The 22,428-nt window shown below is 45.4% G+C and overlaps 1 protein-coding gene across 3 annotated transcripts in view; it reads left to right on the top strand.

The window, feature by feature from the left end:
• GALNT1 (polypeptide N-acetylgalactosaminyltransferase 1) overlaps positions 1 to 22,428 on the top strand; it is a 1,063,390-nt gene that overhangs the window by 1,000,692 nt on the left and 40,270 nt on the right. For all 3 annotated transcript variants that reach the window (XM_069620546.1, XM_069620547.1, XM_069620548.1), the window contains exon 11: positions 20,877 to 21,011. In XM_069620546.1, coding sequence (XP_069476647.1) covers positions 20,877 to 21,011 — 135 coding nt within the window. The remainder of the gene's footprint in view (positions 1 to 20,876; positions 21,012 to 22,428) is intronic.

The raw sequence follows: 22,428 nt of genomic DNA, 5'->3' as shown, positions 1-22,428 counted from the left end.
TATTCTACTGCCCATGCGCAGGTTAACATCTCCTTTTCCACTTTCAAGTAGTTTCTTTCAGCCTTTGACAATGCCCTGACGCAAATGCCACTATGTGTTCCGTGTCTCCCCTCTTTTGTGTCAGCACAGCTTCCAACCCATACGCACTGGCGTCGGTGGTGATGATTGTGTCCCAAGCGGGATTGAATGGTTGTAAGCACAGGGCTTTCACAATCCTTTCCTTTATGGCTTTGAATGCTTCCTTTTGCCCCGGTGACAATGTAAACTCTACTCCTTTCTTGAGCAGATCTCTCAACGGTGTGGTGACCTCCGAGAATTTGGGAAGAAACGTGTAATATTCAGCAAGCCCCAAAAAGGATCTTAACTCATCCTTGTTGGCAGGTGCTGGGGCTTTTACAATGGGCTGTACAAAGTTTTCCTTGGGACTGATCGCCTTACAGGATATCTTGTACCCTAGTATTCCACTTCCTTAGCTCTCAGCACGCATTTATCATACCTCAGCTTCACCCCTGCATCTTGTAACTTGGTGTGGACTTTTCTTAGTACAATATCGTGCATACGCTCGTCTTCAGCATATACCAATATTTTGTCTTGGAAATATGACATGTTTGCCACGTCTCGCAGCAGCGAATCTATCATCCACTGGCATGCAGAGGCTGCTGACCATGGACAGAACGGCATCCTGGTGAACTGATAGGTGCCAAACGGGTTAATACATGCCGTTAGGGGCCTAGATTCTTTATGGAAATTAATTTGATAGCCATCCCTCATATCCAGCTTGAAAAATACTTTGGCCTCCATCCTTAGTATCAGTTCATTTATGCTGGGGAGGGGATAGCTGTCTGTAATGACCTCCAAATTGAGGCTCCAGAGGTCTATGCATACTCTCCAGTCCTCTGAATTCTGTTTTTTTATTAGCACAACCAGACTTAACCACTTTGATGCTTCCACCTGTTCGATGGAGCCCTCTTTCACAATTTTTTTGAGTTTCGACTTCAGCATGTTTCTAGCCATCGCTGCCATCGGACGCAGCTTGTGCTTTATGGGGACTGCAGTGGTTTTGACCATTATCTTGTGCATGTAATTCTTGATTCTTCCCGGCCCTTCGGAAAACAACTTGTGGAAATCTTCTGACGATACCGGCACTCTTCCGCATTGACTGCTAATACTTGATCCTCTGTGCTGGTATCCTGCTTAATCTTCAGTCTGGCTTGATCGCCCCACCGCAGGACTTCTGGGCCTTCCTTGTCCAAATAAACTCTGGTCCTGGTTTCCCTTCCTTTAAACTCTACGACGCCGTTGATGTATCCCAACAAACTTACTGAGGCGCCTCCAAATACGGTGGGCTTGTGTTTGATGCTGATTACTTCCACACCATCTCTTTATATGTGTGGATGGGTATTATTGTTAGGTCAGAGCCTGAACCAGCCATCACTCTCGTTTCCATCCCATCCACCATGATGACACAAATGGGCTTTTCCCTCCTTGCTCTCGAACTTTTGACCATTATGAGGGTGGGTCTTCCTTCATCTTTGGACAAACGGCCTCTTCCCACACCTTTGTCCTTGTGTACAGTGGCCACTTTTTTGATACGCCACCTGCATGCGATTTGCAAAGTGCCCGATCGTCATGCAGACGGAGCACTCTTTGTCCCTCGCAAGACATTCCCTGTCACTGGCCAAATGCTTTGTATTGGTGCATCTGACATTTGAGGGGTTCCTTTCTGCCCCACCTTCCTTCTGTGGGTTCAGCTAGTTTATTCTCCTTCCTCCCTCAAAACGCAACAGCCTGGAATTCCGCTGCAACTGAGCTCCCAGCAAACTCTTTGCATCTGCCCACAGTTTCTTCGACAGCTCTCGCAATCTCAACGGCTTTATCCAACTGAAGTTCTTTCTCCATTTTAAACTTATCCTGCACCTTCCTGCTATTTGTGTGTACCGCAAGCATGTCGCAAATAATTTCAGCATTATTCCCAAAATTGCAAAAGGCAGCCAAAAGGTAGCTTTGTGACAGTCATCTTCTGGTTTGGAAGGCTCTTGTTTACGACCGTAAAACCTAATCCTATGTAGTAGTGTTTTACTGGCTAGCAAATGTTCATATAATCCTCATCACAGCTTCCTTGTACACATCGTCATTCTCCCCTGCCACTACTTTGGGCGTAAGACTGGCAAACACTCTTTGTCCCTCTACTCCCAATGCATTTAGGAGCATCGCTCTGCGCCTCTCAGCCATGTAGTCCTCACCTCCAAGTGTGTCCACATATGTTGTAAACGGGGGGTTCCCATTGAGGCCATGGAATCGTGGGCCTACCTGGTTTTTGCAGAAAAGGCGGGGTGGCATTGCTCCTTGCATGGTGGGTCGCAGGGTTTTCGCCATTCGTCGTTGCCAATCATGTTGTATAATAATCAGGCCTCATGCCGAGTTGTAAACTTGACTTTAATGGTGAGAACCTGTAGTAACATATATAGATAAAATGACAAGAGACAGTTTGCTTCACTGCCTTATATTGTCTAAGTCTCTGGGGCGGTTTTGTAGTCTCTGGGTGCTGGGGTAAGTCGCCAGCTTCTAATGTAGGAGTGGTGCCGGGAACTGCTGCTTCTCTGTCGCTGTGGTGCCCTCTCAATCGCATCTACCGTTTCCGGCGGTTTCACTTCTCACTTCAAGTCTTGTGAGAACTCGGCATTCCTGAGTCTCGCAAGTGGTTCTACACAATATATACCCATTCCGAACCCCTCTGTGCCAAAATCCTTTTCATACGGCATGAAGAAAAGAGCGAGACCACATACGTTTCTCAGCAACGATAGTCCACTGGTCCAAATATGTATTGCTGCAACTAAAAACACAACTAAAAAACATCTTAACACGGCAGATGAACCACAGGCTGGGGCAGGGGGAGGGGCAGTGGTGGGTAGTGGTTTGCTAAATTCCCATCCCCATGCATACTAGTATTGGGCAGTTTTACAGCCTCTCTCCACTCCCCTCAGTTTCCTGGCCAGACCACCACCGCCACCTACTTCCAGCACGCTCCCCACCTTTACATCCCAGTCTGAAACAGACTAGGTCTGCAGTCTTCCACACAAAATGGCTCTTCTGGCATCGCTGTCCAATGGGTCTTCCCTTCTGTTGGGCTGCCCTCATCAAGGCCCCCCAGTCCTGCCAGTGGCTCCACCTCTCCAATTTCTCCAGCACATGCCTCACAGCAGGCCAGTTTCAGAAACGGAAACAAAGTTTAGATGTCCCTCCCAGCAGCTACACCACTGCACAATACACATTAGATTTCCATTTGCTCAAAAAGACAACCAATGGATATTGAATGTGTGCATGACAGACAGCAGACCCTGACTTCAGTTTGATCCACGTCTACGGTAAGTCATTTAGGGGACAAAATGTTGTACTGTTAGCACAGATTCTAGTTTCTCAGCAAGGCTGCAGGCCTGACAGACACTCACCGGCCTCTAAGAAAATCTCTACATTGTTTAAGAGCCATTTTGGCTTTCTTCTGAAAATAGCTAAAACCTTTCTTATGCAAGACATGCCCTGACAGATGAGGGGTTAATAGGCAAAGGAAGGATCACCACACCAGTACAGCATGAAAGCATTTGCTTTCCAACGAGAATCCTGATTAGGGGGGGATCATTGTAAAACACCCACACATTGGTTTAAATAGCCAGAGAGACAGAACACATTATCTGATGCAGCAAATTCATCCCGGAGTATTTCCAGTTTCCATTTCAACCATACATCCTGCTACTGAACACCTGTGCTTCTCTCATGTGTTAGCAATGTTTAGACACAGGTGGCACTTCCACCACCATATGCACTAAAAGTAAATAAATGGAAGTAAAAGATGTCATAGATTGTCTCTGCATTCAAACTTGTATCAGCGCGTACCTCACTGACATCACAGAACATAATCTCCAGTACACTGACTCCCCCTTCCTCGGTTAGTCTTTTGATGCCCCCCCGGTCCCTGATTGGAAAGGTAGTCCCCCAAATGAGAAGCAGAGGCTCCAAGCTATTCCTCAAAGCCAAATCTCTCACACAGCCGGAGTAAACCAGATACCCACCACTTCAGTCACCTGCCACCAACAGAACCATTTCACACATCTCTAAGCACTGGTTAGTCGCCATGTCGTCCATTCATTTGAGGCAATGCTGCTCCAAGCTGTGGCAAAGTCTACAGACTGGAAAGGTAAGGACTGCAGGTCCCCACCAGAGTAGGCAGGTGACCAAGAGAATCTGCACCCTGACCGGACTTGGTGTGTGAACCATCCAAGTCCAGTCCTTCTCAGACTGTGACCTGCCTCTGTGCATTGGCTCAGACAGTGAGCCAGCCTACTGTGTAGTCTGATAATGTGGAAGTGTTAAAAGCCAATCTTTCAGAAGGTGAATGTTGATTTTCTGAAGTAATCTCAATCTTTCCCTCTGAAGTCTGGTGTATGCCATCAAAATGTGTGCTCTCCCTCATTTTCTGTACTGCTTGTTTCTTGCCATTTCCCGTCCCACATATTCTTTATATAGGCCCTGGGAAGAGAGTCACATTTTCAAACTCATCCTCTGCAGAAAAACTAAAGATGATGGTTTTGGGATTGCCGATCCGGTTGCCCACCATGCTGCCTTCACTCTGGGGTATTTGCATCATTGGCTTGTGTGTGATGGAGCTACAACTCAGGTGTGGCATACCTATGATTAATCTGCTGCTGATTCCTATTCCCTTAGCTGGTTCCTTTTCATGGAAATGCTTCCTGATAAGGAAATAATTTCCCACAGCCATATCTCATACAATCATATTTTAGCAAGATTTCCTTCACAAAGATGCCACCTTCTAGGTGGAACCCAGTGATTACTCTACTCTAAATTGGTCCAAATCTCTTTTGGCGCTCAGCCTGAAGGTTTGTTAGTTCTGGTTTGATGGGGAAATGACTGACATTGAGTTTTAAAAGTTTGAGTACACAGTCAGTGATATCTGGCACTATGTCGTACTAGCAGACATCAGCTCAGACAAGCTCAAATTGGAACTGGTCGAATAGATCATCCCACCCTTACAGAAGTTGGTATCCAGTGTGCGTCTTTCCACATCCACAATTTATAGTGTCATCGCCTCTGGAACATGTCCATGCCCTGAAGAATACTCTGCCTGTCTTTTCTGGATTGTGAAACTGAACCTTGAGATCAGTGGGTTTGGCTGGAGGTCAGTATACCTTTTGAACTGAACCTCAAGTTGCAGCACCAGGTTGAACCCCCATTAGATGGCAAAGGTTGGCTTACTACAATCCTATTTGTGTTGAGGCTGTGGGTTGGGCCTTGAAACGCTGACACACCTATTGAGGGATTTCTCAAGGGTTGGGTCTTAAAAGGGGAGTTTTTGGATCTAATGGACCTTGACTTTGGAGTGGAAATCGCACGCTGTGATCCTGTTATTAGTTGGATCTTGGCAGTTGCCTCAGCCTGTGGTTCTTTAGGGCTCCATCTGTAGCCAAAACTTACTCTGATTCTGAAGGGATAACAGCTGAGGCAAGGTCCTTCAGTGGATTCTTGATGTCTAGTAATTTGCAAAGCACGAAAGGATGCAAGGGGAGCATGGCGTATATACTCCGAGCTATAAGACAATTTGGGGAACTTTTTCGGCCTGTATGGTTGATGGGCTTGGCATTATGGCAATGTATCGCACTTTAGAAAATCAGGCTGATCATCCCATAGGAGAACAATTGGGCACCTCTGAGCCCTTGCTCTTAGTGGCCACTATATGCAACTCAAAAGCACAGAAGGATGGGCCATGCCACTGCATGTGATCATGAAATGGGACTTTGTTTTCACACTAGAAGGTACTAGGGATTGTGAAAACAAAGAAATAATATGAGGCTGGGTAGCCCAAAAAGGAAATACACCAAACACAGGTTACAAAGGAACATACAATGGTCTTTATTTTATGCTAAACAGTTACAAAAAAGTCAGACAAATCAGATAGCTATCGGCCCTCAGTACAACACAGCGAACTCCAGCGTGGTTCGGTGTGCTCAGTGAGTGGGAATATTCATTGAAACAGTCAGGCTTTTATACAATTTTCAGCCTTCTGTCCAGCCCTACTGCGGGTTAACTATTCCATAAATACATTACTGATCTAGGGTTCGTGCCAGGTTCGCTTCTAATTTGTTAATCTATATGTATCTAGTTCATCTTTGGTTTACACATCAACAAGTCAAAATGGCAACAGTGTAGTCTCTAGGTTTAACTTTAAGCCTTAGGACATAGTTTATACAATGTAGTTAAACAGGCGTTACCATTCAGTTATTCAAACAACATTGCAGTTAATATATGTTCATAGATCAGTTTTGTTGACACAGGTAATCCATTACACACAGGTCAGCAAAGGACAAGGTCTCAGTTCATGACCCTAACAAGTGGCCTGCAGGCAAGTTACATATTAGCTGTACACAGGGGTCATGACGGCTGTGTTCTGTTCTGAATGACATCGTCCACCATTTTAACTCAGGGTGACTTTACAGGGAGAGAGAACCTAAAATGGCGGTTTACATTGATTCTAGGGTCAGGACCTTGCAACACGAGTTTCTTCACAAGTAGCTTGTTAGCAGCTTGGCGTAGGCCAATATACATATATTCATAGCAATAGAAGGCACGATATAATTTACAGTTTGACAAACCCTCCTTTTGGCCTCTGCCAAGTGCTAAACTACTTCTGATCTCCTTGCAAATAACTCCATGCATCATCGCCCATACACCCTGAATCGCTGTCGGAAATATCTATTGCCATCAGATCGTTTATTAAAATCTCTTTCAGTACATATTCTTTGGAAGTTTTATCCGGGGAATACACTTTATGTCCTATCGCACCTATCACCTGAGCGCAGCATCCCCCTAGCATCGAACATATACTAGGTAGACATTGGATACAACAACAAAGGAACAACAGAACTCCCAAAATGATCAGCAAGACTGAAAACGCCTTCCAACCCCAAAATCGCAACAAGTCCCAGAACCAAGCGCTAAAATCCCAGTTTCCTTTGGGAACATGCACTTCTGAACTAAGGACATGCAAATTCTGTATTGCCTTGAAGATGGTTGGGGAGGAATCTGGTACGAAAACACAGCAAGTGGACCCCACTAATTTACATACTCCACCACATTCAGCCAGACGACATCTAATGCCATTCGGTTCTGAAGTGCTACTAATCTGATCACTTTCAGCTCTAATGTCATGTTACAGAGTATATCTGTGGTCCGGTTGATGGTTCTCGCCAGTACTCTCGCTAGTCTCCTGATGTCTTCGGAATTCGCTATCTGCCCAAAGAATGGAAGGAAAGATTTCGCTACATCTCCCAAAACCTGTGCCGGAGTGTCACCATTCTCGTCCTGCCGTGGACGATGCCTTTGAAACTTCTACAGTACTTGCTATGGACACCCCAGCTAATAGGATTCCTAGATAACAAGTTCCCTGCCAATCCCTGGGTAACCATGGAAATGCTACATTACCGCAAACGAAATAGACAGGTTTGCCTACATACAAAGGTCTGTCTTCCCCAGTCAAATTTGCAACGTTGGCACAACCTTTAAAATCCCCCATTGACCGAGTGCCATTCCTCTGTATGCAGAAAGAAACTGAATTGGGGCTATGGTTAACAGTGTAGGAAGGAGGCATGGTGTCCTTATTGCCTATCGGAGCCATTTTAAAGGAAATCAAAGACTGGAAAGGACGAGACAATCTATCAGAAGGCCTAATAGAAGTAATGTTGAGCTTACTCCTATTTGCGAAAAGCAAGCATCCCAGGGGAGTCGGAACACGTTTCTCAAAACTATTCAAATTAGTGCCATCAAAGTTCCCCGAGATGCTATCGTTCCAACGGCCAAAGAACAGTGCTCTGAGAGAAGCATAACAAGCAGTTGTCAAAGGTAAAGGGTGAATATACCAACCTAGCCCCTTATCCCCATGTTGCGGTAAATGTGAGCAGACCCAACAGTTGGACCTGTTAAAGATGGCATGTGTATCGTTCATGATAAGTAGCAAAGTATTATGATATTTTTGTCTATGCTGGAAATCGCTAGGAGACAAAGTATGCAAATGTACAAAAGGTGTAGGAACAGTGGGTACATTTTCAGTCGGCAGCAAAGACTCTAAAGGATAAGTTTCCTCAAAGTGCCATAGGCCTAAGACAGTGACTATTATAAAACCAAATATTATCATAAAAACACAGCAATACGTTTTCGGGGCCCGGGCATTCTGTTCTTTGTCCCGGCTGGTCACCCGATCATTTACAAGTCCAATACGAGCGGTGGCGGTAGCAGGCATTGTAGTCTTCGGATGGAAACCCCAATGTTTGTTGCTGGCGACCCCCCGGTCGCGCGACTTCTTAGTCCTTCCACAACCCTAGCTAACAGAATCCCCTTTTCTCAAATTTGGGCAAAAAGCAAGCCCTCGATGACTCTTTTCCTTCTCTGAATGCACAGCTGAACCGTGCTGTATGTCTATTTTCTTGGACGCAGATTGTACCTTGCTGTTCCTGGTACTGATTGATCCGGAAACAATGTGTCACGTCCCGTTGGCAGCAACGTATCAGAGACAAGTGCAGATGCCGAATTTGGGACAGCAGTTTCCGGATGCAAAACTTTTGGAGAGTGTGGAGACAAAATGGCGGCTTTCCAAGCCTCACAGGCTCAGAGAGATTCTCCGACACACACTCTGCGCTTTCTACTGCTTTGGGATCGTTGGTTGCAGCGTTAGCGAGGGGTTCCGTTTCTTCTGTAACGTGTGGCACTGGGTGAGGAAGTTTCTTGACGTGACGCGTGGATCCAATGCTTCCGGCCTGCGACGCGCACCGCTACCGAGGTGCAAGGCAGGAGGAGCGCTCGAAGGACTTCACAAGCACCCACTCCTCTGGCCGTATGCTGTGGCCCGGGCCCTCGTATCGCACAGGTAAAGCTTCACATACCTGGTGATAAATGAAATACAGGTTTTTAGTCAACTGGCTACAATAGTCTGAAAGTAATACTTTTCAACATTTCTTAGTGCACGACATTTTGGAAGGTTCCAGATATTGGCAGGGTCTCCCCATTACCACCTCAAATGGAGAGAGCCCAGTCTTAGTTTGAGGGGTTGTACGCATGGATAATAACACGATCGGTAAGGCGTCCGGCTACTTTAATTTGGTGCCGGCACACGTTTTAGCGAGCTTGTTCTTGATGATACCATTGTGTGTCTCAACTAGTGTGTCTGGCCGAATGGAACCGTTTGTCAATTTGTAATGCCGTGCATATCTGCAGAATTACAGCAGCAACACCATGTGGACCATTGTCTGACCAGATGACTCTAGGCAGCCCGAACCGCGGGAAGTACTCCTTTAACATGGTTTTCTCAGTGGTCATGGCTGTACCATCTTTGACAGGGAAAGCCTCGACCCACTTACTGAAAGCACAAATGACCACGAGGCCATACTTTAGATTGTTGCATCGTTCCATTTCAATAAAATCAAAGTGGAGGACTTCAAAGGGAACAGAAGGTGGCCCAAAACTTCCCCTTGGAGTTGATGTCCCCTTTCCCACATTATGTTGTAGGCAAATCATGCAATCCCGGACATAGCGCTGTGCAATTTTTGAAATTTTGTCATTTACCCAAACTTTCTCTAACATTTTCGTTATCTGCTGGGCACACACATGCGTAGGACCGTGTGCCATGGTGACCATCATCATCACGTAAGCGTCAGGAAGTAGCCATTTCCCTTCAACCATGTCCACCCAACACCCATCATCGTCGAGTTTTCCCAAGCCTTCAGCCCACCTTTTATATTCCTCTCCTGTGGCATCAGCTTGGATATCCCATACAGACCCAACGCCCTCATCCATTGCATAGGCATCTACAGTCTCCCTGGAAACATACATCTCCGTGAAGAGATCAGTGGCAGTTTGTCTAGCTATATGATCAGCGAAAGCATTCCCCTTTCTTATATCATCTATAACCTTTCGATGTGCTGCACATTTTACGACTGCTAACTGAGTAGGGAGTGCAAGCGCTAAGAGCAGTTGTACTATTAGGGAGCCATGTTGAATCTTGGTGCCATGCGAAGTTAAAATCCCTCTTTCTGACAAGTCGTGAACCACTCCAAAGGCATACTGACTATCAGTATATATATTTTCTGTAAGCCCTTTGGAAAGTTCACAAGCTCGGGTCAATGCTATAATCTCTGCGGCCTGCGCAGAGTTATGCGTGATTCTCTTGGTCTCCACAACCGTGCTCAATGTGGTGATTGCATAAGCAGCTGTGGATGTACCATCTGGAAGTTTGAAGCAGGAGCCATCACAAAACAGCTCACCTTGTGCATTATCCAAAGGAGTGTCCTTTAGATCAATTCTACCCTTGGTTTCTTATTCGGTAGCATACAGACAATCGTGTGACTCTTCGTCACTGCAAGCAGTACCTTGCGGGAAAGGTAGGAGTTCAGCCGGATTAAGAACACACCACCTCTTAATTTGAATGTGAGGAGCAAACAAGATCAATTCAAATCTCGTCAACCGTGCGGAAGTGAGGTGTTGCGTTTGGGTTCTGTTCAGTAGAACATCTACAGAGTGAGGCACCATCAGGGTTAGATCATGGCCTAGGACCATTCCCTCACTCTGCTTTACAGACGCAGCAGCGACAGCTCGCAAACATATTGGCAAAGCGCATGCTACAGGATCAAGGGCGGAAGAAAAGTAACCGCATGGCCTATTCTTCCCTCCATGTTCCTGCGTTAATACAGCCAAAGCACATCCATCACATTCATGCACAAACAACACAAAGGCTTTTTCGTAATTTGGTGTGCCCAAAACTGGTGCCGAGCATAATGCAGTTTTGAGCAACTCATATGATTGTTGGTGTTCCGTGTTCCATGGCAATGGAGAAGAAATGCCCTCCTTTGTCAAAGCCAACATCGGTTTTATCACTAGTGAGAGGTTTGGGATCCATAACCTACAGGAAGAAGCCATACCCATCAAGGGTCTTACTTCCTTCTGTGTATTTGGGACAGACATGTCGGAAATTAATTTTATCCTTTCAAGTGTCCATCTTCTTCCCTCCTTTGACAGGAAATAGCCTAAATAGGCGACCTCCTGGCAACAATATTGAAACTTTTTAAGCAAAGCTTTGTGACCATGTTTAGCTAGATGAATAAGCAACAACACAGTGCCCTCTTTACAAGAGCTCTCGGAGTCAGCATCCAAAAGCAAATCATCAACATACTGAAGCAATGTACAAGTAGGGGGCAATTCAAGGGTATCAAGCTGTTCTTTCAAAGCCCTACTATAAATACTAGGACTCTCAGTGTAGCCTTGAGGTGCACGAGTAAATGTGAACGAGCGTCCCCCTAAGGTGAACGCGAACAAGTATCTACTGTCCTTGTGTATAGGAATACTGAAGAAAGCATTCTTCAGGTCCACAACACTAAAGTAAGTAGCTGTAGCTGGAATCATACTTAATATTGTCGTCACATCGGGCACAATTGGAAATTGCAGAGCGACGACTTTATTAATGGCACACAAATCAATTATGAAACTGAATGGAATTGCATTATCGCCTTTCTTGTACACGGGTAAAATCGGACTATTGCACAAGCTACCTGCAATTTCCTCAATCACCCCACGATGCACAAAATCGGAAACCATGCATTTCAAGGCTTGCTCACCCTCAACTGAAATCTTATACTGTGGAATCCGCGGCAGCTTAATTCCATGTTTCAAAACTATTTTAACAGGCTCAATCTGCAAAACACCGACATCATTGTCGTCAACTGCCCACAAACACTCTGGTACATTACTGAATTAAGGCGGCAAAGGTCTAGTCAAGAATTGAGAGACAGAAAGTTGCTGCGGTGAAATCGTCAAACGCACTCCATCAGAAGAAAAATGAATTGCCTCATTTAATTCCTTCAACAGATTTAACCCCAACAAATTCTCTCCACAATTCGAAGTCAAAAGAAATGGACAGTGGTCTGTAAAGGGACCCAAAGAGATAGGTACCGGCGAAGAAACCGGACAGACAACTGGTGTGCCAGAAAACCCTACAGAAACGTTGGTTTGCCCTGGCAGTGAAATGTTTGGAACCCGAGAATGATCAATGGAACACTTCCGTGCTCCAGTGTTTATCAAAAACTGATGTTTCCTATTTCCCACTACCATTTCATCGTAGGGACCTTTCTGATTAACGGGAATAGGTGTAGGTTCCAAACCCTGCTTCGGGCAATCCTAGAGAAACAAAATATCATCAAAAGGAAGCTCTTCAGATAGATATGCAGCAGAAGGATGATCAAACATGTTTCTAGTATACACACTCTAAGTCTGATTGTCCTGTGAAAAAGGTTGCTGGGGATCCTGTGAAAACTGACCTCTACCAGGGCCCCCTACACCCGTGCGACCTCTGGATCGTCTACCCATATTTCCAAATGTGTTATTCGACCTCTGTCCAAGGACGGGGCATTGTGCACGCCACTGACCCTCCTGGTGACAATAGGCACACTGGTTAATGTTCACAGGACCCAAGGGCACATTCCCTTGTGGAACATACTGACCTCTAATCTGCGAACTACCCCCTCTGGGGCCTCTAACAATTTGTTGTAACAATACTTTAGTCTTTAAATCACCTTTTCGAAGGGATTGTGTCCACTGACGTATTCCTTATCTTTGATAATTCGTCTCCAGCTTGCTGGCCTCGGAAACATTTTTCAGCAGAGGGCGCTGCGCATCGACATCCGTCGAATTGGTGTCCCTCGACAGCCACCGTATCGGTGCCGACGTCACCATGCCCATAAATAGCCACGCGCAGTGTCCGTTGCTCAGTTCTGTATTTCCGCGCTTCGTGGGGCCTTGGAATATCGTTGCTCAGTTCTTCAGTCAAATATGCTTGATTATTCCTCGTGAATACCGACTCGTACTCTATGGCTTCCTCTTCCGAACCGACGACTCCACGGTCCGGCTTAAAAAATTTTCGAAACTGTGGAAAGAAAATGTCGTTGATGGATCCTCACAGGATGTGTTTGTGGTGCCTGGGAGGCGAGCACCATTGTTCGGAGTGCGAGGACTGCATGTCCATGACGGCGAAAGCCTTGAAGGAGCGTAAGGGGAAGCTCGAGAGAGGTAAGGCAGTTAAAACTTCTTCAAAAGTTTCCTCGGCGGAGTCAAGACATTTTTCTCCTCACCATCACAAGACATTCTCATTCTAGATCTCGAAGCAGTTCCCATCACTCTTCGAGATCTAAGCATTCAAAAAAGAGACGTCGAAGATCCCCTTCCTCGTCTTCAGTTTCCCCGAAAAGGGTCTCCTGCCCCACAAAACATAGCTCTCAGGCTGAGTGGGAGGAATTCAGATAAAAGATGCTTAGCGTCTTCTAGAAAGCGGCCTCGACCCCCTCGAAGACTTCTGAGGGTGATACCCTGGGTGAAAGACCCGAAAAATCAAAACGCTGCGAGTCTCAGCACCCGGCGAAAGAAGCTACTCGAGAGCGTCACAAACCCTTGAGTAAAGGCAAGATCCCTTCGACGCATAGATCGGCGTCTTCGACGCCATTATCGAAGGCTTCTTCGATGCACAGGTCAGTCGATTTGACACCGTCTTCGACGCCGAGAAAGGACAAACCCACGCCCACCTCACAGCCAGTGGCCATACCCAGAGCCTCGATCACGAGAATGTCGTCGACAACCTCGAGTAGAATTCCGATACTCTCGAGTTCCTCGAGGCCTCTACCAACCTTCTCAATGCCTTTTACGATGGCTTTGAAGCCTTTAACGTCCGCGTCGACGACGTCTGATCATTCCAGAGCCTTAGCATCTATTTATGAGGAAGGGGAGAATTCGGATCAGGAGAGACCTTTTGAGTTGCAGGGATCTGCAACTCCTGTACCAGAGGAATTTACCTCTGAGGAAGGTAGGTTTAAGGACCTCCATGAATCCTTACATGAAGCAAGTGGGTTGGACACTTCCACAGAAGTGGAATTTGCAAAACCAGACCTAGGGGAACATGCTGAAACCCTTTATAGAACCTTGATGGCAAGGATAATAGAGTTTATGGGGTGGTCTACACCTTTACCTGCTTTTCAGTAAGACGACCTCAGACATTTTGGTTAAAGGTCCACAGGAGGATCCTGTGGTGCCATTTCATGTGGCATTACAAAGGAAAATATTGGCAAACTGGGAAACCCCTGAGGTTATCCCGGCAGTTAACAAAAGATCATCAGCCAAGTATAGGGCGTCTACTGCTGACCCTGAATATTTATCCAAACGCCCAACTCCAGAGAGTCTGGTTGTTCAAGCAGCAACTTCATCAGGTAGTAAATCAGCTTACCCTACTGTTCCACAGGACAGGGATGACAAGAGATATGATTCTATGGCCAAAAAAGTATTTTCTGCATGTAGCATGGCGTTGAAATCCATCAATGCTACTTGTACACTCGCAAGGTTCAGCCACACACTTTGGGAGTGTGCTTCATCAGCGGCTGACTGCCTCCCGGAGGGAGAAGAAAGGGAAGCGTTTTTCAACATCATTAAGGATGGTAAGGACGCAATGTGCGAATCCCTTCAGACTGGCATCGTTTCTGCTGACAGCATCAGCAGGGCCATGGCGGCAAGTACAACAACCCAGAGATTTGCTTGGTTGCGAAAGTCTGGTTTTGCTCCAGATGTGCAAAGCAGACTCTTGAATATGCCCTTTGACGGCTCTTCTTTGTTTGGTAAGAAGGCGGATGACAGTTTAGAAAAGCTTCAAACATCAAAGGCAGCAGCAAAATCCCTGGGAGCTGCAATCCGTCAGACACCGTATCGCCCCTCAGGAACCTCTTGGAGAGGTAAGTCCTTTTGCTTCTATTCCGTGTTCGGAAGAAGCAGAGGACAGCCAGTTCAAAGGGGTCAGAAAAAATTCACCAGAGGTGGAATGGTTAAAAATACAAAAGCTGCAGCAGCAGCAGGTACCTCTTTACCCTCGGCATCTGCATCAGCCGCCTCCAAACCGCTCTGAGGGGACTCCTCACAAGACACCAGTAGGGGGCGGGTTGACTCAACATCTGACGGAATGGCAGGCTATTACGTCAGATGCTTGGGCATTGGAGACAGTTGCCCAAGGTTACTGCCTGCCTTTTCTACGCATCCTTCAGTCATCTACCGGGGAACAGCTCTCTGAAAGTTCCAGATCCGCTCCTCCTGCAGGAAATTGTAGACCTGCTAGAGAAAGGTGCCATAGAACCGGTACCTGTAGCGGAGAGGAACAAAGGCTGGTACTCCCCCTACTTTCTCATCTCGAAGAAAGACGGAGGACTGAGACCTATCTTGGACTTACGAGAATTTAACAAGTTCCTCAGGAAGGACAAGTTCAAGATGGTAACTCTCTCTCAGATCCTTCAGGCCCTCCAGATCCAGGACTGGCTGGTATCTCTGGACCTCCAGGATGCTTATTTCCATGTGCCAATCCATCTCAAACACAGGAAATACCTGACTGTGTGGTTTGGCCCTAAAGCCATGCCTTTTAGCACCAATGGAGCCGATGGAAAAAGAAAAGTAAAAGTGGACTTCCAGTTTACTTCCAACTGTATATATTCTCTCATGCATGTGCCTCAACTCTCACACTCAATGTTAAAAGCTCAAAGGCCAACTGCAGCGGCCTGAACTGGTGATGCAATGGGACAAGGAAAAATGCAGCATCCTAAGCAGTGAAGATGGTAGGGCATAGGTGCAGGAGCAAGTTGCATAGGTGCCCAGCAAGTCAGAAGGGGGGGGGGGAGATGGGTGACGGCCATATACAGTTTGGGAACATGGAGCATAGGCAGGCAATACCCTTGTTTCCCATGCTGTGATAGAACACTGCATACGAATAGGGGTACTCACTTCTTGATTGTTGGATGTAGAAGTACGAATACACCAACGCTGCATCTCGCCCCCACCCACCCTTTGTTTTCTTTCACTTTACAGAAATGACCTGGCTGTTGAAATATTTAAGTTGAATGTCGATACACCCATATTGAATGGTGAAGTGGTAGGTATCTTGTTCTTTGCGGACAATGCTGTGCAAGTATCTCTAACCCCTGTTGGTCTTCGAAAGCAGCTTTGTACTTCTCAGCAAATCTGCAATGAAGGACCTGGATATTAATACAAGACTGCTTCATAGGTGTCTCATCCAGCTAAGTGATTGAATTCATCTTGAGCTTGGTGGGAGAATGGAGACTACTAAGGCGACTAGCGTGGGTAGTCTTGATTCTATTAAAGACATTATGCTTAACTCTTTTATTGCCACTTCCCATAGCAGGGATCTCTTTCTTTGCTGCTATGGGAAATGGCAATAAAAGATTAAGCATAATGCTCGCCTCCGGTCTTGTCATAGAATATTAGTAGCCCTCCTCGAACATTTTGATAGTCTGGGAGTGAGGGTCTATAGAAATCATTTCCCCTCCACCCCCACATATTCAAACGTGAGCTTAAACACACAAGGCAAGCAGGCAAATACCTTGTCCTTTGCCAAAAAATGTCAGGGGGACTTGGGGTTCTCCTACTTACCAAGGTATATAGAGTGCAAGTGTGGTCAGCTGTTCTGTGCGCTGCTGAGCTCTCGGGTCACTTAAAATTAGTCAGTAAGCAGTGGCAGCGTACTTCTTCCTTAAATATTTGTTATCCCTACTGCAAAGTTTTCCAAATAGTCTGATTTGTTCAGAGATGGCGTTGAAATATGAGGCTGGGTTTCAAACAAGTAATTTATTGGCTGAGACTCAAAGGCTCAGATGAAATCACTGCATACGAAGGAGTTTCGATTTATTCTTCAGCAGGGGATTTCTTGACCGTGGTACAATGTTGCCGCAGTCTAGAGGAATATTTGAATGTTATTGAGCGTTTTGGTAGAAAATTAAATTAACCTAAAATTTCATGTAAATAATTTGCCTTTCGTCAACTTCACCAAAAGATGAGAAGGGAACTCAGTTGCGTCTATTGCACCTCTGTGAAGGAGAATGAAACCCACTTCTGCTTTTATGACCCCTTTATTTTCCATAAGAAAACAATGGCTACTGCATGTCCTGAAACCCCCAGTGGCAGTAAGACAATGACTAAAAATTAGAAAATGTGTAAGTCCACATCACAGAACCAGGGTTTTTTTTATGCCATCAGAAGTCGTAAGTAGGGCGTTGAATAAGAGAGCAAGAGATATGGACTAATTCACTCACTTGGTTGATTATGTACATTACACTTAATGAAAGGCAGATAAGACGGAGAATAGTTACTGTATTTTTGTATTATTGCAAGGGATAGATCACTTAATGTATTAATGAGATTGTTTTTTTTGTTGTACATGCAATTTTATTGGCATCTTTTTATTTTTTACTGTGAAGACGTGTTTTATCTGTGTTTATGGCATGTGCATGGCTTTGAGTCTTGAACCCAAGAATAAATTATTTGTCGTGTTGGCTAATGCCACCAGTAAGTCTAAGTTATGCATGCTGTTGCTCATTTTGAGAAATTATAATATCAGAGACTAAAGATTTTGAAACTTGTGTCCTGGTTAGAGAATATGAGAAACATTTTAGAGAGGGAAGTCTGTGGAAACATGGATTCAAGAGTTTGATGGAAGAAAGAGTGGTTCTCTGCCTGGCTAATCAATGAAATCTACGTAACAAAATCTCCTTACCCGTATTATTGATCACAACGTAAAACATAGTTCTACCGCTGTACCCATTGTTGCTCTGTGACGGTTGAAAATACAGCACACATTTTTCGTATACTGCAAATTGTTTTCATTATTGGTAACTACTTTAATTGCCATGTAATTACATTTCTTAATCTACCATCTGCACAATGTGACTCATTTGGAAGCAGTTATCCACAACTTTTGTTCCATGTTGTTTGACTTTGACACAAATGCTTTACAGATATATATCGGTTTCAATTTCATATGCATTTAATTTGTACTGTAAGTGGAACAACTGTATTGAGTACCTGTCTATCCCACTTACCTGCTTTGCCCAAGGGAGGAAAAAACACCTGTTATGAACAACTATATTGTACAGCCAGATATGACCACCTCGGTAAGCCCATAGGTTTTCTTATGTGTTGCTTTTTCACTCATTAAATCTATTGTTGTATCAACATTCGACTAATACCAGCTAAACGCAGTTCTTGGGCTCTGCCTCAAGTACCTCATGGTGCACATGCATACAAGAAAACACGTTTTCCATCATGATGCTCCAGTACGATGGACCTGACCTGACCATAACTGTTAGTTTCCAAATTGTTAATTTTTGTTTTCCAATTGAATTGAGTGTTAGTACATAGTTGGCTATCAGTGTTCTGATCGTCAGACCCTCCTTCAAGGTATGATCTTCGCCAAAAGCTGGATGATATGTACTCTGCATCCAGACATTTAAAGAAAAACTGAGATGCATACATTGTGATTTACAAATAGAAATGTGCCTCTATTTCAATTGATTAAATTGAAATGGGCTCTGAAACCGAGCTACTGATATGTGTATGATATGGCATTTATAACGTGCCTACACGTGTTTTTCAAGGCTCGACAACGCAAAGGAGGGGGAAACAGAGGGAAGACGGAGACAACGATCTTACGAGGCCAGGTGTCAATGAGATGCAGGGGAAGGGGGAAGCAGTAAGGGGGAGGGCACAGTACAGTACATGGGATCAACAGTAAAAACTAAAATAGAATAAATAAAAGCAATAAATAAAAATGCAGCCATCTGGTGGCAAGTGCAAGGGTAAGTGCAGGCAGCTGGTGTCAGGTGCTGGTAGGGGACTGTAGGGATACAGAAAACAGTCCCCCGGTGCGAGGGAAGCCTAGGAGGTAGTGCAGGCGTGCAACTGGTGGGAGAGGGGACCTGGGCCCGTGATCAGAGGGTGCCCAAGTATCCAGTGCAGTTTCAGCCAGGTGTTCAGCAGGCGAGAGGAGTAGAGAAAGCAGAAGCCAAGAGGAAGGTTTTGCGTTGCTTCCGGAACCGGAGATGGTTCTCCTGAAATTTCAGGGAGGCTGTTCTAGAGGGAGGCCCCAGCCGAAGAAAGAGATCTACCAACAACTCTTTGCTTGGAGAAGCGACTGACCCTGAGGGAGTTGGAGGCGGATGAACAAAGAGCTTGAAGGAAGATATTTTGGAAGAGAGTTGAAGGTATTGAGGCCCCAGCCCCCAGAAGGCCTTGTGGACAATGCAGAGGGTTTTTAACTTAATCCTCGCAGCCACTGTGAGCCAGTGCAGAGGTTTCAGTCCTGGAGAGATACGATCCCGGGGCTTGAGGCCAAGGATAAGTCTTGCAGTCCTGTTCTGGATGAGTTGCAGGGGTCGGAGAGAAGAAGCAGGCAGATTTAGAAAGAGACTGTTGCAGTAGCCCAGCCTAGAGAGAACCAGAGCTCTGTAGACAGTGAGCTTCTGGGGGGAAGGAGAGGAAAGGAAGTGCAGCTGGTAGTGTGACTTCTTACAGACGACCGAGATGTGAGGAGAGAGTGGAGTCGAAGATGACCCTGAGATTTTTAGCCTCGCAGGTGGGAGAAGGAAGAGGGCCAAGAGAGGCCGGCCAGAGAGTAACAGGAAAGGAGGGAGTGGGTGTGCCCATGAGGAGAATCTGAGTCTTACTGGCATTAAGGCAGAGATTATTGGTGGAACCACTCCTGGATAACAGTCAGAGATGGGGGGGAGAAGAGGTTGCTGAAGGTAGCCTGAAAATGAGCTGAGTGTCATCCGCATAACACTGAAAGTTGGGGCAGAGAGCGGCAATGCGGTGGGCGAGAAGTGCAAGGTATTGGTGGAACAGCCAGGGAGAGAGGTTAGACCCGTGGGGAACACCACAAGTAGATATAGAGGAGAGGAAGGACCCACGTTGGACCTGGGAGAGTCGATCAGAGAAGAAAGAAGTCAGCCAAGCCAGGGCCTGATCAGTGATACCCAGGTTATCACTGAGACGTTTGAGCAGGATGGCATGATTGACCGTGTCAAAGGCAGAAGAGAGATCAAGTAAGATGAGGAAACAGGGAGTGTTGGAATCAAGGTTGGAGAGCAGGTCTTCACCGATTTTCATGAGAGCAGTTTCCGTGCTTCTGGCAGCTCTGAAGCCAGGCTGATGGTCATGGGGACAACCAACAGACTGTGTGAAGATTAAGCTGGGAGATGGCCAGCTTTTCAAGGAATTTGCCCAGGAAAGGAGTGATGGAGATTGGGCGAAAGTTAGCCGGGCAGGACTGGTCGGCAGAGGGTTTCTTAAGAAGAGGGTGCACAAGGGAGTGCTTCAGGGGGGAAGGGAAGACACCAGTGGAGAAGTAGTGGTTGCAGAAGTCAGCCAGAGCAGGAGCCAGGGTGTCAATGTGGTCCTTGATGGAGAGTTTTTTCATACAAAATATTGAGTCTTTGATACAGTAGTTTTACCCCTGCATCGATAACAGCATGACCAATTGCAGGCCTAGAAGAAGTAACCAAAAAAGGGATAGGGTAGCAGTTATTCGAGTTAGATGCACATGTTATGTTACAAGTCTTTTATACTGTGCCATCGTGGTCTTAAAGCATCAGTCCTTGCCTGTGTTGAGGCAAATTGCAAACCACTCATGGTGGCAGCCAGACCGTGGTCTGTGGGGTCAAACGGAAACCAAGCCAAGAAGAGCAGGAAAGGGGAAGAGTCCGAAATGTCAGGAAAATAAAAACATACTGACTTAACTCACAAGATGTAGGAAAATGTATAGTTTTCATTCTTATCACTCAAAGAAAATGTAATCAAAAGAAGTGACGAACAACACTTATTGTCTGGCATGATTATATGAAATGTCTTTCGCACCGAGCTTTACTGTATTTGCCCTTTGCTGAAACTCTTATATTGCCAACTTTGTAATACACTGCATTTTTTTTGCGCTGCATTAACTAGTTTTTGTTTTCAAGGTTTTCTCATATACTGCCAACAAGGAAATTCGAACAGATGATTTGTGCTTGGATGTCTCTAAACTAAACGGTCCAGTTACGATGCTGAAGTGCCACCACCTCAAAGGGAATCAGCTTTGGGAGTATGATCAAGTGGTAAGTCCTTCAACATGACCTATGCAGACTGACAGTGATGTATGTCTCATTTGTGGTAATGCATTTAAATGTGAACAATTCCAGAGTGACAATTAAAATGATCAAGTAAAGTCTTCAGTCTGTAGGGACCAAGTAAACCTTGGTTGCTTGGATATCCATCGGGGCATTTGTGATACAATAATGCTGTACAACATGCTGCAAATATTGTCACTGTATGTAGTCCATTAGAATTCCTCTATTTCCAGTCCGTTTAAATTGACTTTTGAAGCTACTGCAGGATCAGACTGGGTTGAAATGACCTGTGACACTTTGTGGCGTAACTATCTTTGCAGAGTTCCCTTGCTCATTTCTGTATGCTGTTTGGGAATTGTCTCAAACTGCCTTTACCTCCGTTTGTCCACAGACCGAGGCCAAGAAGGGATTTTGTTTTTCTCCCTTTGATTTGAATATGCTCACCAGAACCTATTCCTTTTTGCGAGTCTCTTAATCCCCCTTCCGCAAGACCCAGTTACTGTGCCTCTGAGGGCCCCTGATGCCCACAAAAAAAGAAAGAACCCCCTTCCCTGCACACCTGAAATTCGGGTAATTGTGCATGAGTGCTGATATTTTAACTCACGTTTTGAGTTGTGTACCATTTTATAGATGGGATCAAGTAATGGTACCATTATGGATGGGAGCAAGGTGTCATGTTTTTGTTTGTGGACCAATCCAGTTAAGGAGTCAGTGTTCTACACAATAGTTGGATATAGAACAATAGAATTGTGTATATACGTTGAGCATGCAGGTGTATTACTTGGTACTTGTGTGTAGTAATTCTTTCATTGTTTGATCCCGCAGCAAGTCTTGGGGCTCTTTCAGTGCATTCACTAGAGTTTAAAAAACAGACATCTCATTTGGTAATGTTTGAAAATCACAAGGCAGGAAATGACAGATTTGTAAGGCTTGCTTGAAAGTCTTTATTTATGTGTTTGTGCATGATCAGAAGCCGAAGAAATGGGCTGTTTGTACAGCAGATGCTGCCCACGATTAAGGGATAGTCGCAGAGGTTTGTTGGTTGGCCCAGGCTGGGTGCTTGGTACATTCTTCAACAAACCGTAAAGCTGTTGTGGATTTAAAGTGCAAGCCAATTGGAGAGAGTAAGGAGGGACATGTGTTTTTGGTGGCACCATGCTAGAAACAAGGTGATAAGTGGAGGATAGTATTTTGTGGGTGGTTGGATAAACCTAGGTAGGCTGGCCAGGAGTGTTGCCACTGGTAATTCATTATGACACCTAGTCATTGAACAGTCCAGAAGCTGGATCAGGACATGTATAATTTTGATTGTGATTGTTTCGTGAGGAATCCAGCCTTAAATATTCTCCAGATTGCACTAGCACAAGTGGTTGACTTGGTATGTATGGGCTAGTTATGTGAGCAG

This window comes from Ambystoma mexicanum, chromosome 5q (assembly GCF_040938575.1).
Source record: "Ambystoma mexicanum isolate Mex_15411 chromosome 5q, UKY_AmexF1_1, whole genome shotgun sequence".
In the NCBI taxonomy this organism is placed as follows: domain Eukaryota; kingdom Metazoa; phylum Chordata; class Amphibia; order Caudata; family Ambystomatidae; genus Ambystoma; species Ambystoma mexicanum.
This window is presented reverse-complemented; position numbering and strand designations above follow the sequence as displayed.